Consider the following 17,169-nt stretch of genomic DNA (forward strand, 5'->3'; position numbering starts at 1 on the left):
CAAGTGCCTTAGCCACTATGCTACCAGAGGATAAGACGTAAAATTCATATATACTTCAAAAATAAAATATTAAATTTCAAAGAAATTTTGGACTTTTGACAGGCAGATTTGGGGCTAGGTCCTTAGGCCACTGGAAGGTTCATGATCACTCTCGTCTGTCTAGAGCTAACTTCAGTGAGGAGGCACTGCCCAAACACAGAAATTCCTGGCTATGGTTTACTAGATCTAACTCACAAGGGAAAGAAGCCATTATAGAAATAATTGTCCATCCAAGCAGGATTTATATGATGATCTTTTGGATAAGTCCTAAAACTACCCAAGATACTAAACTGGGTTATGCTTCAGTAGAAAAGATAAGAGTATTAATTCAGTACCACTTTGGAAACAAGGTTTAGACATCACTAAACGAGTTTGCTTTCTTTTACCTAATTCATAAGTCTCTTCCTGGTGTTGACCTTTCCATTTACCTAAAGAGGATCCTCTTCCCAAGCTTCCTCCAATGGGGCTGGGGATGCTGCTTTTGTTTGGCAGATTTACTGGACTGGTTTTGCTGGCTGGGAAGAGGCTCTGGGTAGGTGATGTCGGGGACTTAACAGGCTCAGCCGTCTTGGGTCGGGACGAGAGATTCAGTGGCTGTGCTGCTGCTTCATCCTACAAGAGTTTAGCATAAATAATTATTTAAAAAAAAAAAAAGACAAATGAAGCACATTATCACTTAGTAAGCCACAGTTATTTTACACCTCAGAGACAATGCCACATTCTCCTACAATAATAACAAAAGAAGCTAATTATCTACCTCCTTGAAGATTCATCGGAAGGAAACCTCATTAATTTCCCTGTGTTATGCTTCTATTTACATTAACTGTGTCGTTGGATCATTCTTTTTGCCAAATTAAAATCTGAATTAGCTCACATTACAGCTTAATTTCCTAATGTGTTTTCAGGGATCTAAATTAACCTAGGGCATTTATAAAGAATTATTTAAAATTTCAGCAGCTCTGTAGTGCTTTTGTGTTACTCTCTCTGAAAAGTTCCTGGAACTATAAATAGGCTCCACAGCTAATTTTTTAATATATATTTTAAATCAAACAATTGCAAGGACTTTAAAAATGGAAACATGGAAAGCCTTCTTCTGATCTCCTGGGTCCCTGCCCAGGAAGCCGTACGCCACAGCTCAGCTTCTATGTGGCTTTCTGGGTGTGGGCACTCTTTATGGTCTACATTCTGGTCCCAATTCACGTTTAAGATTAATTTTTGCAAAGGGAAAGCACACATTATAATTATGTTTTACATACCATGCTATATGCAATTTATTTTTCATGTTTAAAGTGATGTCTCTTCATATCCTCTGCTACATATATTTACAGAATTTCTATTTCAAGACAGCATGTCCTTCTTCACTAAGCACAGTATTCAAATATCTGGCCTATAACTCTATTTCAACCAGGAGCTTGAAAACTAAGCTCCCAGCCTTATTTTGTCTCATTTCTCCTGCTATAAAACACCCATAACAACATTTCCATCATTTTAGAAATTCAGTTGTAATATGAGCAAATTCATTTAAATGTTCAGTTTTAAGATGAGCATTATTGTGCTCTGAAATAAAATTCTCAGCAAATGTTAACTCCCATTTTGCTTCTGAGAAGTCACAGAGAATTTGTTTTCAGTGTCATTGTTTGAAACACATAGAAGAGCTTGGAAACAGAACATTCCCCCCTTGATAAACATCAGATTTCTCTGGGGCTGCTCAGTTTCTTCATCTGTAAAATGAGGGCCTGATCCTAGATGATCTCCAAAGTCTTTTCCAGTACTAAGGACTGTTGATTAATGGGAGACAAAAAGGGAAACTAGAAAATAATACTTGAGAAGGAGGATTGGAAAGAGAAAACAAAAATAAAATGCAGAGAGGGACCATTATGTACCCAGCACTGTGCTCAGCATTTTAACATATATAAGCTCATTTAATCATCAATAACTACGAAGTTGGGGTTATTAATCTAAATTTACAAATAAGAAACTGGGGGGTTAGAGTAATAAAATCACTTTTCCAAAGCCATACAGTAAGTGGAGGGGCAGAATTTAAATTCTAGTTTATTGGACCCCAAATTCCAGACCCCTTTTCTACAAAACTTCCAGAGAAAATAAGTTATTTGTTTGATAACGTAATCATGCCCTAAACCAGATCAAACCCCTTGCCACTGAGTGGACTATGATACATAGCGACCCTGTAGGACAGAGCAGAACTGCTCTATAAAGTTTACAATCTTTATAGAAGCGGATTGCCGCATCTTTCTCCCATGGACCAGCTGGTGGGTTCAAACCACCAACCTTTTGTTTAGCAGCCAAGTGTTTTAATTACTGTGCCATTAGGGCTCCTTCAGTCACGCCATACACACACACACACACACACACACACACCAAAACAAACACACTGCCGTCAAGTCCGACCCAACTCATAGTGACCCCTCCTTGGGTTTGCCTGACCTTCCTTCCGAGGAGTGGCACAGACTCCCACTATTCTTACATAAAAGAAGCATAAATGTTTCTCACATATTTGGATGCCTGTGGTCAATTGCCAGAGCCCTGAAATGGTGGGGGTTTTCTGTTGTTGCTTATTTATTTATTTCACAGTTTTATGGGGGCCATTTTCAGATTCTCCTATCTTCTCATTTGGCTATGGCTAGAGTCTCTTACAATAGCTGTTTTGACTACCTTATCTACTAATTTTACCAACTGTGTCATTTTGGGGTCTGTTTACATTGATTGATGTTTCTCCTCACTTTTGTTCATATTGTCTGACTTTTTTGCAAGCCTGATAATTACTGAATGGATGCCACATACTGTGAATTTTACATTGGTGGGTCGAGTTTTAAGTTTTATGTATTCCTTTAAACATTTTTGGGCTTTGTTCTGAGATGCAGAACAATCCATTCGTTGTAAGGTTCCATTTGGAGCCCAGGGAGCTCTGGTGGCATAGTGGATAAGGCGTTTGGTTGCTATCAGCAGTTCAAATCCACCAGCTGCTCCATGGAAAGAAGATGGGGCGATCTACTTGCATAAAGATTTATACCCTCAGAAACCCAATGGCGGTCGTTATGAGTCAGAACCAGCTCTGGTTTTGGTTTTTTAGGAGCCCAGTGGCACAAATGGTTTGAGATTGCAGCTAACCTAAAAGTTGGTGGTTTAAGCTCAGCCAGTCAGTGGCTCTGAAGAGGAGAAGGCCTGGAGAACTGCTTCTGTAAAGATTACAGTCAAGAAAACTCTATGAAGTAGTTTGACCCTGAAACACATGGAGTCACCATGAGTTAGAAGCCAATGCTACAGCAGCTTGCAACAACAATAGGTTGACTTTTAAGCTTTGTTATGCAGGCCCAGGATAGCTATTAGTCTATTTGGTTTCACTATTGAGGTAATACCCTTCTGGAAACTCTACTTGATGCTCAAACATTAGAAGATCATTCTACTCTGGTTACCAGGAATAAAAGCTATTTCCAGTCATTAGTGAATTTTGCAGTTTTCTGACTGCTACATTGTAGTGTTTATTCCCTGGCCTCAACTAGTTTGCTCATTTGCAGTTGTGCATCAGTATTCAGCTAAAGACTCAAGGGAATTTTCAGCAGATCTTCAGCAATCTCTTTCACTCTGTGTACAGCTCTCTCCTCTGGTATTCTGCCTTGCAGATTCTATCCACTCAGCATCCATAACCTCTGAACACTGTTTCTTCTACACGGGAACATTGTCAAGCTCTGTATGGGTATCCCTCCCTGCACTGTTGCCAGAAACCCCCAACAGAAAGTAAGTGGAAATAATTGTAATGTTCACTTCATCTGTTTCCCTTCTTTCAGCTATCAACTGACCTGGTGTCAAGAGTTTGAAAACCATCTTGTTATATATTTTGTCTGAGTTAAGCCAGGGGGTAAATCTTATCTCTCCGTTCCTCTATTATTGTTGAAAGTGGAAGTCCTCTAGGTGTTAGTTAGGATCTCTCTTGTTGTTGTTGTTGTTATGTGCCGTCGAGTCGGCCCCGACTCATAGCGACCCCTCCTTGGGTTTCCAAGGCAGTATCACTACAGAAGTAGGATTGCCCAACTTTCCTTCCGAGGAGTGGCTGGTGGGTTTGAACCGCCAGCCGTCTGGTTAGCAGGCAAGTGTCTTGGCCACTATGCTACCAGAGCTCCCAGGATCTCTCTTAGCACTCAACTATATATATACATATTTCAATCACAACCACCATTATCACTACCACCACCTTTATCATCATCACCATCATCATCATCATCATCACCACCACCACCATCACCATCACCATCACATTTATAGATGCTATAGGTATATTACTCACTATATATGCTATAGGTATATTACCTCACTTAAGACCCGTAATGATATTAACTCTGCCTTTGCAGAGGAGAAAACTAAGGCCAAAAGATAAATAACTTGCCCAAGGTGGCACAGCCAGTAAAAATGGTACAAGTGGACTTTGAGCAGAGGTGTACGACTTCTGGGTTTGACATTTATAGTAGTTAAGCATTCCAGGGAAAAGAAGGGACATAAGATCAATTGAGCTTATTTTTGTTACTTTCAGACTATGATCCCATGTTACGTTTGAATTTAAAATGAGGCAAAGCAATGAATATAAAGAGAAACATGAGAGAGATTTTGGTGACTATAATTATTTCAATTAACAAACTATGAGATTATTCTCAGAACTTCATCAATAACAGGCAAGGAATATAATTTGCATTTATTTAAAACATTTGCTGTGTCTTGGTCTATATATGTTTATCCACACATACAGTGTACAATCTAATAAGTATAAGAAATGTTTCCTTTGTTATCAACATAAAAATAAAGTCAAGTCAAATTACATATAGCATTCCCTAAGAATTTACATGTGGTCAAGTGAGTAATAAAATTCAGTTGGCCCACAAAGCTGGAATGGTAAAAGCAGATATAAACTTGAATTTAACCAGGGAACATTTTACTCATCCAGTAAAGACTTGGTTTGGTACAGTTCCATTTGGCCAACTTACTTACAAAGTGACTATTTTCACATTAAAATATTTAATACTCAATAGTTCAAGTCACTGGCGTTTGATATACTCATACTCTAACAACTATGATTAAACAAAGTACCTTGGTTTGAGTTGTAGTATTCTGACCCTTTTACACAAACACATATTGTTTGGACAAACTAGTATTTACATAAGTATTGCTGCCTTATGAAATATAAACTGTATATTGTCATATCTCAATATTTCTAATGACAAACATAAATGTTCACTGATTTCTTTGGAAAAGTCTAAAAGCCTCAGTGACATTAAGTTATTTGAATAAGGACAGAAGCAGAACTCTTTTAACGATGTTCACTTTTTTTAATCTTTGGTGTTTGGGATCTATATTTTTAAAAGACTTTCTAAAATCTCAAAATTCATATTTACAAATTTAGGAAATAAAACAACTCCATTGGTTTTGTAGTATCCAGAGCTGAGTTTTGTTGGCCTCGATGTTTCCTACGTGAAGATCAAATAATTGTAAAATGTCTCCAAATGGAGTACTTTCAGTATGTTACAATAAAAATGTCTGTACTTAGCATATCCCTCCAAGTAGATAAGACAATTATATATATATACATTTCTTTGAATTGTCTGTATTTAGTAATTCAATGTAGGAAACAAAGACAATCATAAAAAAAGCAACTGGCACCACCTATGGGCACCAGCTGCAGCAGAAAGTTGGAATGGCACACCAATGTTTTTCTGTCTACTCCTGGTTGCCTAGTTTCAAGACGCTGAAAATAAGTGAAGAAAGGCATTTGTTAATGTTCTACCTCTAACCTGGGATAGCCTCTTTATCCTATCACAACTGTGTATCATCAAAAGTAGGAATAAGTAATGACACCATTCATTACTCAGAGCCCACATTTATAAATATTGTTTAAGGAAAGGCTTTCATCAACAACTATATGTGTATGTGTGTGTGTGTGTGTGTGTATGTAATGCTAGATCATATATATATATATGGTCTAGCATTGGATTCTTCCTTGTCCACCTTTTTTAAATCTAAAAAGAGGTATTGAGATCCTCTGGTACTATAAGTGGACTCCCCACCTGTTTAAAGAATTTGGAGAGAAGTGTCACAAGTCTGTGATAAAGACTGGCTATGATAAAACTGGAGCCATTTATGCCAATAAACATTAAAAAATAAAAGCCAGAATCCAAAGGGAAAAACTCTTGAGAAGTAAGTTTGCAGATTTAGGTAAAGATCTCACAATATGGCACTATTGTTATCAAAAGGGAAACACCTGTTTCTCAATGCTCAGTCATGACATTTACCATAAAGAGGAGCATTTTGGTGTTCCTTTTTATGTTGCTATGCTTCCTGCTGTTTATTCCCAACACAGACTGGTTCACTACATTTCTTGTGATGCTATTTTCCAAAACGTTTCCACAATCCTGCAAAGCAAGTACCTTAACTTGAGTTACAGGGCTGGTCCCTCTCTTTTCATTTTTTATCCCAGTAGGTGAGACTGCCCCTGCTGTGTTTGGTGGCTGTGGAGTTGATGGCATCTTTGCTCCAGGTGACACCTGCATGCTGGCCAGCTGAGCGGCATAGAGCTGCTGCAAAACAGGGAAGACAAACATTGATCTCTTTAAATGCAGCTGAAATGGAGTTTCAAAAAAACTTGCCATATTGTTAGATAATTATTTCTCTGACAGTCTTGTTCTCTTTTGTGATTTTTTAAAGAGGAAAATAAGAGAGACCATGTAATATAAAAGAAAGAACAGTGAAGCTGTGGTTCTCCCCAGTTCTTCTAGAAATAATTTTATGACCCTAGATAAAGGACTTGATCTCTCTCTAGAACTCAATTTTTTCAATTATACAAAAAGGAATTTGACTAAATGGTCTTTAAAAAATCCTTTTTGGTGATTGTCTTTATAAATGTGCTTTAATAATTTTGGTATGACCACTTATATAATATTAATTTCCATGACCTAAGAAACTAACCTGAGCTTTTCTAGGGAAAAGATATCCTGCAAGATCCACACCTTTCTTATTTAGTACTGACCAAATTTTCTGGAGAAGCTGGTCATTCTAAGAGTGCTGCCCTCAAGATCCCTGAGACCCAAAGAGAGTCACTCATTTTTCAGGACCTTATTTCTAGGCACCATATAACACAATCCTCAAGAGAAAATGGTCAGATTAGTGGAGAAGAAATATCAACCTTTTTTTTCCAGCACAGGAGCTGCCCATTTGATTCTCAGCAGATCTCCCTGGTTCCTCTTTAACAAACCAATGATGATCTTATTCATTCTGTGTGCTAAGATTTAAAGGGTTTCTCATCCCTGAGAAATGATAAGCAGACAACCTGACAATATAAATCTTAAAACTGTCAGCCCCAAAATGTTGATTTATATGATATGGCCAAAGATTGAAAGACAAGTAGGGCACTCTCTTTTTACATAATTTTAATTTTTATCAAAGTAATTCTTGTACATAGTATTACAAGTGTAATAGTACTATAAGGCATAAAAGCAAACAAAACACAGACCTAGCATGGTCATCACCAACAGTGCACAACATCTATAGTAAGGCGTGATGGCCTTGATTTTCCAGCTCCATTCCTCCCTATCTCAGTCCCTGCTTTATGGAGACAATCTCCTTAAATTCATTTAATTGTTATTACTGGTATCTTTCTTCTTATTTCTAAATGTTTATATCCTATTATATACTATCCTATCCTGATCCACTGACTTCTTATGAAGGAAGATGAAAATTTACCCTTCTTACTTCATCATGCTGCTCTCATACTTCCCTCCCCAATTTCTTAATGTTAATATCACAAAATTAAAAATGAAACAATATTTACTATTTTATATTATTCTATGGATATACTACTCACAGTTGAAGCACTTAGTGAACTGTGATTTTCTTTCTCAACATTTTCATTTTTATTTATTAATATTTAAAACTTTTTATCGTGATTTGGGTGAAAGTCTACAGAGCAAATTGGTTTTGCATTCAACAATTCAAACACGTTTTGATTCATGCCATTGATTGCAATTCCCCCAATGCAACAGCACTCTTCCCACTTCCTCCCTGTGTTTATCGTTTCCATTCATCCTTCTTTCCTCTTCCTTCCTGTCTTCTGAGCTTATCCCTGGGCAAATGCTGGCCCTTTGAGCCTGTTCCAAAGAGTGCATACTTCCTTGGTGTTACTCTTCACCTTATAGGCCTGTGTACTGTTGGAGTGAAAGTTGACCCATAGGAGAAAGTTCAGTTCCAGGCTTAGGGAGTGAGAAAGGGCCATCATCTCGGAGTTTTACCGGTCTCTATCAGACCAGTATGCCTGGCCTTTTTTTTAAATTATTTTGAGTTTTCTTCTACATATTTCCCCCATGCTGATTATTTCTTTTTATAGCATCTTGTTTTCTTCTCTGTTTGATACAATGAATTATAGGTTTGAGGTTGTTTTGAATATTTTTCTATTCTGTGCACTGTTATCTCTCTTTTCTTCCAGGGTTTTTGAGCTTTTTCATATTAGAAGCTTTTCTAAAATAACTGGTGTTCCTTAACTGCTTATTCACATATGAGTAATGTAATCAAAAGACTGGAACGTCTGAGAATAGAGGAAGACTTATTGACTAGTAGCTTCGATATAAGGTAATGATGCAGAGTGTCAACTATTTCATTGGCAGCCCACAAATGTCAATCTCTGTAGGTCATTTCTTTTAGGCCTAGATTATTTCACCAGAAAGCTTTTTTTTTTTAATTTCTGATTTGGTTCTGGTACAGGCTTCTGTGTTAACATTCACTGAGCTAAGTAGAAGGCAGCTGTGGGTCTGTCTAGTTTATCCATGTAGCCTATTTGTTTTCAAAATGGCACCATCACTCACTCTCAGCTATTTCAAAATGATGCCATCCCTTATGCTCAGCTATACCTTATGTCCCTAAGACCAAAACCTCTAAAGTTCAATGTCTCAAGAGAATAAACATCCATTCTTCTCTTAGGTTGTGTACTGGGGAAGTGAGTGGGAACTGGAGATGGTAGTTACCTGGATGACACGGGGTTCTAAAATTCCTTATATCTATTTTCAGCTACTATTATATTTGTACCTCTTACACCTGCCTTCAATGATACATGTGCCTTCAGTTCCTAAGCATCTCAAAGGCTCAGCTCCCAATTGTGCTTGATTCTTTTTGGCTTTATACTTTTAAGTCTTGTTGTTGTTGTTATGTGCCGTCGAGTCAAACCCAACTCATAGCGACCCCTCCTTGGGTTTCCGAGGCAGTATCACTACAGAAGTAGGATTGTCCAACCTTCCTTCCGAGGAGTGGCTGGTGGGTTTGAACTGCCAGCCATCTGGTTAGCAGGCAAGTGTCTTAGCCACTATGCTACCAGAGCTCCCTTTTAAGTCTTAGGGATCAATTTTCTCTGTTTTGCTAAGACAGTTACAAATCGAACCATTTCCCATTTTCCAAAATATTTTTCTCTCCACTATTTGTACTTGAAGGAAGCTCTGGTGGTGTAGTGCCTAAGGCATCTGACTGCTAACCAGAAGTCTGGCAGTTCAAACCCACCAGTCACTCCTCAGAAGAAAGACTGGGCAATCTACCGCCGTAGACATACTGTCTTGGAAAACCCAAGGAGGGGTTGCTATGAGTCAGGATTGAATTGATAGCAGGGAGTTTGGTTTTTGGTTTATTTGTACTTGAACGTTTACATCTATGTTCCTTAAGTGTCAATTTATTAGGTTTTGGGTGAAACTAGAAACAACTGAATGTGTTAATCTGCTATGGTTAACCAGAAGTCAAATACTTCAATCTTAACACTACTTAATGCCTAAAATGCCTTTTAATTATTTTATTTTCTTCTTATTATTAAGACTAAACTATTACCTTGATAGTCACATTTCTATCATAATAAAGAAAAACTTCCTAGTTCATCAGCCACAGACAAAACAGCCCAAACTTTGTCATATTAGTAAGAGAGAAAAAACAGGTGGTTTATATAGAATTTCCAGCATTGCTATCATTCAGATGGACAAATGAAAAAAATTACAGTAATCAAAAACAGACCTTTCAGCACATGTAATTAAATGAAAGCTTAATAAAGAATAATTTGCAAGAGCCAGATGTGCTTATGTCATGATTGTTGCTTTCTTTGGAACAATTTTTCTAATATAACAAGTCTCTAAAGAAATTAAAGTTTCATAATTTTGTATGTGCAATGACTCAGTGGCAAGAAAAATTCACAAGTAAGCATCAGTCAAACTGCTAGAGGTTAGGGCAAAAAGAAGTTGTCTTTTTTGTTTATTTTTTTATTCTTTTGTATCTTTTTCCTTTGAAATTCAGCCAGGTGTCTTTAAACTGGATGGTGAGGGCAAGTGAAGTTTATAAAAAATTTTGTTTGGATTAAATAAATGGAAAAGTTTTATACTGATAGAGGGATGATGGTTGAGAGTGAAAGTAAGGTTTGACAGAGTGACTAGTATCCTGATTAAGGAGCTCAGTGGTGTAGTGGTTAAGGCATTTGGCTGCTAGCCAAAAGGTTGGTGGTTTGAACTCTCCAGCTGCTCCACAGAAGACAGATGAGGCAGTCTGCTTCTATAAAGATTTGTTGTTGTTGTTGTTTGTTGTTGTTGTTATGTGCCGTCGAGTTGGACTCGACTCATAGCCACCCCTCCTTGGGTTTCTGAGGCACTATCACTACGGAAGTAGATTGCCCCATCTTCCTTCCGAGGAGTGGCTAGTGGGTTTGAACAACCAGCCTTCTGGTTAGCAGTCAAGTGGAAAGACTTGGAAACCCAATAGGGGTTTGTATGAGTCAGAACTGACTAGATGGCAACTGACTAGATGGTTTTTGAGTATCATGACCAACATGACCTACTACTAAATATTAAACCATCATGAAAACCTAGGGTTGAGAGAGTCCTTAGACATCATTTATGCTTTCTTTTAAATAAATAATTCAAAAGATCAAAAGAATGTCAATTTTACTCAATCTTGAGTTCTTCAAGGAATATCAACTAGGTGGGAAAAAACAGAGAAACAAGACTTTGGAGACAAATCTATCCATTAAAAAGCTGTCTAACTCCAATAATCCTTCAGATTGATGGAATAAAACAGTTGTTTTTTGAGAAGCAGAGTAGTGCTAACTGCTGCCTGTAAAGTTTTGATAATCATTTATTTTATACCCCTTCCCAGTGTGTTGTACCTAAGAGAGCTTACCCTATAAACTCTAAGATTCCTCAGAGCTGGTTCTTGTGGGTTGTGATTACTGATACGTTAGAGGCAGGGAAAATACAGTCACATTCCATAAAACTTACAGAGCTAGATAAACTGGACAGTAGGATATCAGATAAGTTCTAGTAGAATAAGTCTTTAAATGAAAATCAGAAAATGAAGTCCAAAGAAAAGATAGAAGGCACTCAGAAAAGTGAAAACGTTCATATTGTACCTAACAAAACATACAGTTTTAGAAAAAATTATCATGGTTTTCTCCCTGGGCAGCACAAGCAGTTTGTACTCGACTACTAATCTAAAGATTGCCAGTTCAAATTCACGCAGCAGCAATATGAAAGAAAAACTTGGAAATCTGTTTCCTTAAGGATTACAGCTAAGAAAACTCAATGTAGCAGTTCTGATACGTGGTTTCGTCATGTGTCAGAATTGACTTGACAGCAATGAGTTTGGTTTTTATTATGGTTCTCAGACAGAAAACTTTAGATGTGACTTAGATAATAAGAATGTCATTTATTGAATAAGAAGTTCATAAAACAATTTCACAGACAGAGCTTATTTTCTAAGTAACATCAATTGAATATGTTCTATGTACAAGCTTTGTGTACAAGCTGAAGAAGATTCAGAGATAAAAGTCTTGGATCAAGCTTATGGTTCTGAAGAGATGTATGACAGAGATTCTTAACACTTGATTTGCAGCTTTATTGTGGTGTCTATTTATAAACTTTGTGTTTAGTTCTGTACTTAGGTCTTACCATGCTTGATAGATTGTAAACTTATTAAAGGTACAATTAATCAAGTTATGTTTGAATGCCTAGCACCAAGAATGGTACCTGTTCTGGTTACCTAGTGCCACTCTGACAGGAATATATACCACAAATGGAATGACCTTAATGGATAGGAGTTTATTCTTTTTACAGTTTGGAGGCTTTAAATCCCTAGTTCAAAGTGCCAGGCTCCAGGGGCTGGGTGAAAGCCTCTCAACCTTGGGGCCCAGCTCTGCTTCCAGCTCCCGGTCCACTGGAGCTAGAGGTGTTTCTTCACTCAGACAGCTGCTGGCGACTGAGGCTGAGAAGCCCAAGGTTGACAAGTAAAAAGGCACAGTCCTGATGTTACCAAACTACATGGAAAACCATTAAGTTAAGTCCATTGTAAGTCCCAAGGTTGGCAGAGCATGGCAGGCTGCTGAACAATGGCATGGCTACATGCAGGGTCCAAGTGCTAGAGACCATTCCCCAAGGCTTCTGCTTTTATACAGGAAGCAGACCATATCCCAAAGGCAGCTACTCATCTGCTTGTGGGGGTTCCCACCATGGAGTTGATTGCCAGTCTCATCATGGGGAATACTACATCCAGCTGCCCAGCCACTCAACCAGGCCCAGCTGAACTACCACAGTACCTTTTCAAATAAGATATTGAATCAATATTTTCTGAATTAATTGGTATACTATATAAAATAACTGGATATTAAGATGGAGAGATATTCTTTACAAATGAGGCAACAAAGTGGTATATTATTATATATATTATGTATGTAATGAATAATTTTATGGTGTTGAGTTTTAAAAATAAAGGAAAATAAATTCATTCCAAGTTAAATTATATTATTTCAAAAGAAATTACTCTAAAATAATGTTGAAATGTTGACTAGATAGCTGCTGAATAACTGCTAGCTTTACTGATTTATCTTACATTTTGCATTTCTAACACAAAGTATTCTATTTGAGAAGTAATTCAGCCCTGGTGGCAAAATGGTTTAGTGTTCAACTGCTAACAGAAAGGTTGGAGGTTCAAGGCCACCAGTGGCTCTTCAGGACAAAAAACCTAGCAATCTGTTCCCATAAAGATTACAGCCTTGGAAACCCTACAGGGCAGTTCTACTCTGTCCTATTGGGCCACTATTTTTTAGGAGAAATTGACTTGACAGCAAACAACAATATTACAGTATCAATTTTTCTTTTCAGTTCAGTTACTTACAAACTTAAAATTTCTCTAATTGTTACTACATCCTTTTTTGAAAGATATAAAGTAAAATAAATAGCTTTAATCAGAAAGTCTTTTTGTACTCTAATGGTTTATGAAAGAAAAGGCTAAAAACTCTGGTTGACTATTGCATCAGGTTGTACAAAAATGTCATTCTTAGATCATAATTTACAGTCATAATGATGGTAATATGAATATTCATTCTCAAGCAGAGTTGAAGTTTAAATAATAGTAATAAAGCTTATAAAAGGCTTAACCAAAGTCCCCTAAACATTTAAACTTTGGTGATGACTGTCTTGTAAATACAAATTTTTCTATTTATGCTTTGAAAAATGCATAGTGATTATTTGGGATATTTTGAATTATTTCTTTATTCAGGATATATAAAGGACATGAAATACATACTTGAGAAAACAAAGCTAGCTAATGTTCTTCAAAATTATAAAATTATTAATCTTATAGGAGCATTTAAAGAAATGCTTTTACTTTATTTTATGGTCTTAAAAAGTCCCATTTTTATTATTAGTTCAGTTTCTATAAAGTAGCCAGCATTAAAATTTTGGTAAGCGGAACAACCACATACTTAGCATATAAAACTGAAAGGGCCCTAACAGATCATTTAGTCTAATCTGACCTTCTCATTCTACAGATAGACTTAGGTCTAGAGAGGAAAAGTAATTGACCCAAGATCATGTCATTAGTTAATACTGGAGCTAGAAGAACAACCCAGATCTCCTGACTTTCACTCAACCATTACCAGGATACATTTAAATTAGAAATGGGTATATTAAAGTCAATGTCTACACTTTCCAAGCTCATTTCCAGCACATATGAATTTGTTTAATGATAGATTTTTATTAAATGCTTCTTATTAACTAAACACTATGCTAAAGACTGGAGGTACAACAAGTAATGCAGAAATGAGCTCTGCCTCAAAGGTGCTACCAGGGAAAACCAATATAAAATAAGTACTCAGATAAGTAACTATGACACAATGGTTAGAGTAGTGCTGAGAGAGGAAAGTACAGAAGTCAAGAGACCATCTAACAAAGGGGTTTAACGTAATCTGAAAGGTCAGCTAGTTTCCTTAAGGAAATACGATTTTAAATGAATAAAAATTATCCACATTGATAAAGAACATTCCAGAAAGAAGAAACAGAAAGTATTATGGATCTGAGGTGTTAATGAAGGTAAAGTTTTAGAACTTAGAAAAGATTGATGTGGCAAGACTGTTAAGTCACAGTAGAGTGGCATGAGAAGAGGCTAGTCATATGGACCACATTAATAATTGTAGGCTTTATCTCAAGAAGAAAGGGATTTAGAAAGAGGGATTAACTAAAACCAAGAAACATGGAATCTTTTCATGCTTTACCACTGATTCAATGACCGACCTTTTAAATAAATTGGATTAAGAAAATCTTTGAAGATTTGGCAAGTCCACAGATACCTTTCATAGTGTTTCTAGAGTTCTGTGTACTGAGACTAGCCTAAAAGATACATATACCTTACACTGAGTTTTACTGACACTTTAATAACTAACCCCTCATAGACTCAACACGAAGCAATATGTCTCCTCAGACTCAACACCAGCCTTTGTAATTCTTGAGTGTTTGCTAGTGCAAGTACATGCACTGGTTGGGAGCAGGGCCTAAGAAATGTACTGTGTCACTGCTGTATTTGGAAAGAGCCGTGTTTTACCCTCAAAATAGTCAAATTGATGTAAAATTATCTGATCAGTGTCACAATATCTATATTAACCATAATGTATAATATATATATATATATATATATTTTATGCCTGTTTCTATGATAAAAATCATATATGGTTTCCAATGAAGAGTATCACAGAAGAAAGGTTCAAGATTGATCTTCTTTTTCCCCAAATCCCATGATTTTCACACATTTATATAATCAGTCAATCAGTCATCCAACTATCACCCATTCATTTCTGTGTTAACTCAGTAAACCTATAAAACCCAAAACCAAACTCACCATCATCGAGTCGATTCTGACTCATAGCACCCCTATTGGGTTTATGAGGCAGTAAATCTTTACAGAAACGGATTGTCCCATCTTCCTGTCATGGAGCAGGTAGAGCGTTTGAACCACCAACCTTCTGGTTAGTAGTCAAATGCCTTAGGCACTGCACCACCAGAGCTCCTTCAATAAATCTACATTGAACATTAATTTAGGCACTGTGCTAGGTATTTTATAGTTATTATTTCATTTAATGTTCAAATAACTACATAAGATATGAATTAGACCATTTTAGAATAGTCTTGCTTTAAAGCTTTTTCAGTTTTATGTATGGTAAAATTAAATTATTTAAAATTGTACAATGAATCACAATTAAACCCATTTCTTTTTCCTAGCTACCACATAAATATCATCATCTAAGGAGAAGAGAGATTTTGATATGGCTGCTATACTGAGTACTCAAATAGAAAATAGCATTTCCAGATGTCTTACCCTTCTAAAATAGCATTTCACAATTGTCAAATGGAGAAAGAAGGATTAACAGTACATTGTTGTTGTTAGATGCTGTTGAGTCCTCTGACTCGTAGCAACCCTTACGCACAACAGAACAAAACATTGCCCAGTCCTGCGCCAGCTCCACAATCTTTGCTATCCTTGAGCCCATTGCCACTGTCACTGTGTCAATCCACCTCGTTGAGGGTCTCCCCCTCTTTTGTCAACCCTCCACCTTACCAAGCATGACATCCTTCTCTAGTGAATGGTCCCTTCTGACAACATGACCAAAGTATGTAAGACAAAGTTTGGCCAATCTCACTTCCAAGGAGCATTCCAGCTGTACTTCCTCCAGGACAGATTTGTTAGTTCTTTTAGCAGTCCATGGTACTTTCAGGATTCTTCGCTAACACCACAACTCAAAAGCATCAACTCTTCTTTGATCTTCCCTATTCATTGTCCAGCTCTCACATGCATATGAGGCAATTAAAAGTACCATGGCTTGAGTCAGGCAAGGAGCTCTGGTGGCATAGTGCCTAAGGCATTTGACTGCTAATCAGAAGCCTGGCGGTTCAAACCACCATCCACTGTTTGAAAGGAAGTTTGGGCAATCTACTTCCGTAGTGATACTGCCTTAGAAACCCAAGGAGTGGTCACTATGAGTGGGATCCAACTCAACAGCAGTGAGTTTGGTTTTTTGGTTTTGGTTCAGGTGCACCTAAGTCCTCAAGGAGATATCTTTGCTCTTCAGCACTTGAAAGGGGTCCCTTGCAGACAATTTGCCCAGTGCTATACATTGTCTGATATCCTGACTGCTGCTTCCTTTGGCGTTGATTGTAGAACCAAGCAATGTGAAGTCTTTGACAACTTCAATCTTTTCTTCATTTATTGTGATGCTGCTTATTGGTCCAGTTATGAGGATTTTTTTTTTTTAATATATACTGAGATATAATCCATACTGCAAACTGTATTCTTCAATCTTCATCAGTAAGTGCTTCAAGCCATCCTCACTTTCAGCAAGCAAAGTTGTGTCATCAGCGTATCACAGCTTGTTAATGATTCTTCCTCCAATCTTGATGCCACGTTCTTCTTCATATAGTCCAGATTCTCGGATTATTTGCTCAGCATAGAGATTGAATAAGTATGGTGAAAGGATACAACCCCAATGCACTTCCTTCTTGATTCTAAACCATGTAATGTCCTCTTGTTCTGTTTGAATAACAGCCTCCTGGTCTATGTACAGGTTTCTCATGAGCACAATTAAGTGTTCTGGAATTCCCATTCTTCTCAATGATATCCTGCAAAAACGGCAAGGAGGGCACATGTTCCGACCTCCTCTAACCTTACAAGAGGAAAACAGGATTACCAGCAGTAACCCAAGGCCTATTCCTACAAGGCCAGACATGCTGCCTCCCTCCAGCCCTTTCACCAATTGTTCCTCCCAAAGCACCCACCACCTCTCTCCTGGGTTCG

At 37.3% G+C, this 17,169-nt stretch overlaps 1 protein-coding gene across 1 annotated transcript in view; it reads right to left on the reverse strand.

Annotated features, from left to right (window-relative positions):
- SOX6 (SRY-box transcription factor 6) overlaps nucleotides 1-17,169 on the reverse strand; it is a 544,947-nt gene that overhangs the window by 160,107 nt on the left and 367,671 nt on the right. Inside the window, exons 9-10 of the mRNA XM_007956810.1 lie at nucleotides 6,471-6,620; nucleotides 468-651 (exon numbers count right to left, since the gene is read on the reverse strand). Of these exons, the coding sequence (XP_007955001.1) occupies nucleotides 468-651; nucleotides 6,471-6,620 (334 nt within the window). The remainder of the gene's footprint in view (nucleotides 1-467; nucleotides 652-6,470; nucleotides 6,621-17,169) is intronic.

This window comes from Orycteropus afer, unplaced genomic scaffold, assembly GCF_000298275.1.
Source record: "Orycteropus afer afer isolate SDZICR_OR568_19922 unplaced genomic scaffold, OryAfe1.0 scaffold00014, whole genome shotgun sequence".
In the NCBI taxonomy this organism is placed as follows: Eukaryota; Metazoa; Chordata; class Mammalia; order Tubulidentata; family Orycteropodidae; genus Orycteropus; species Orycteropus afer.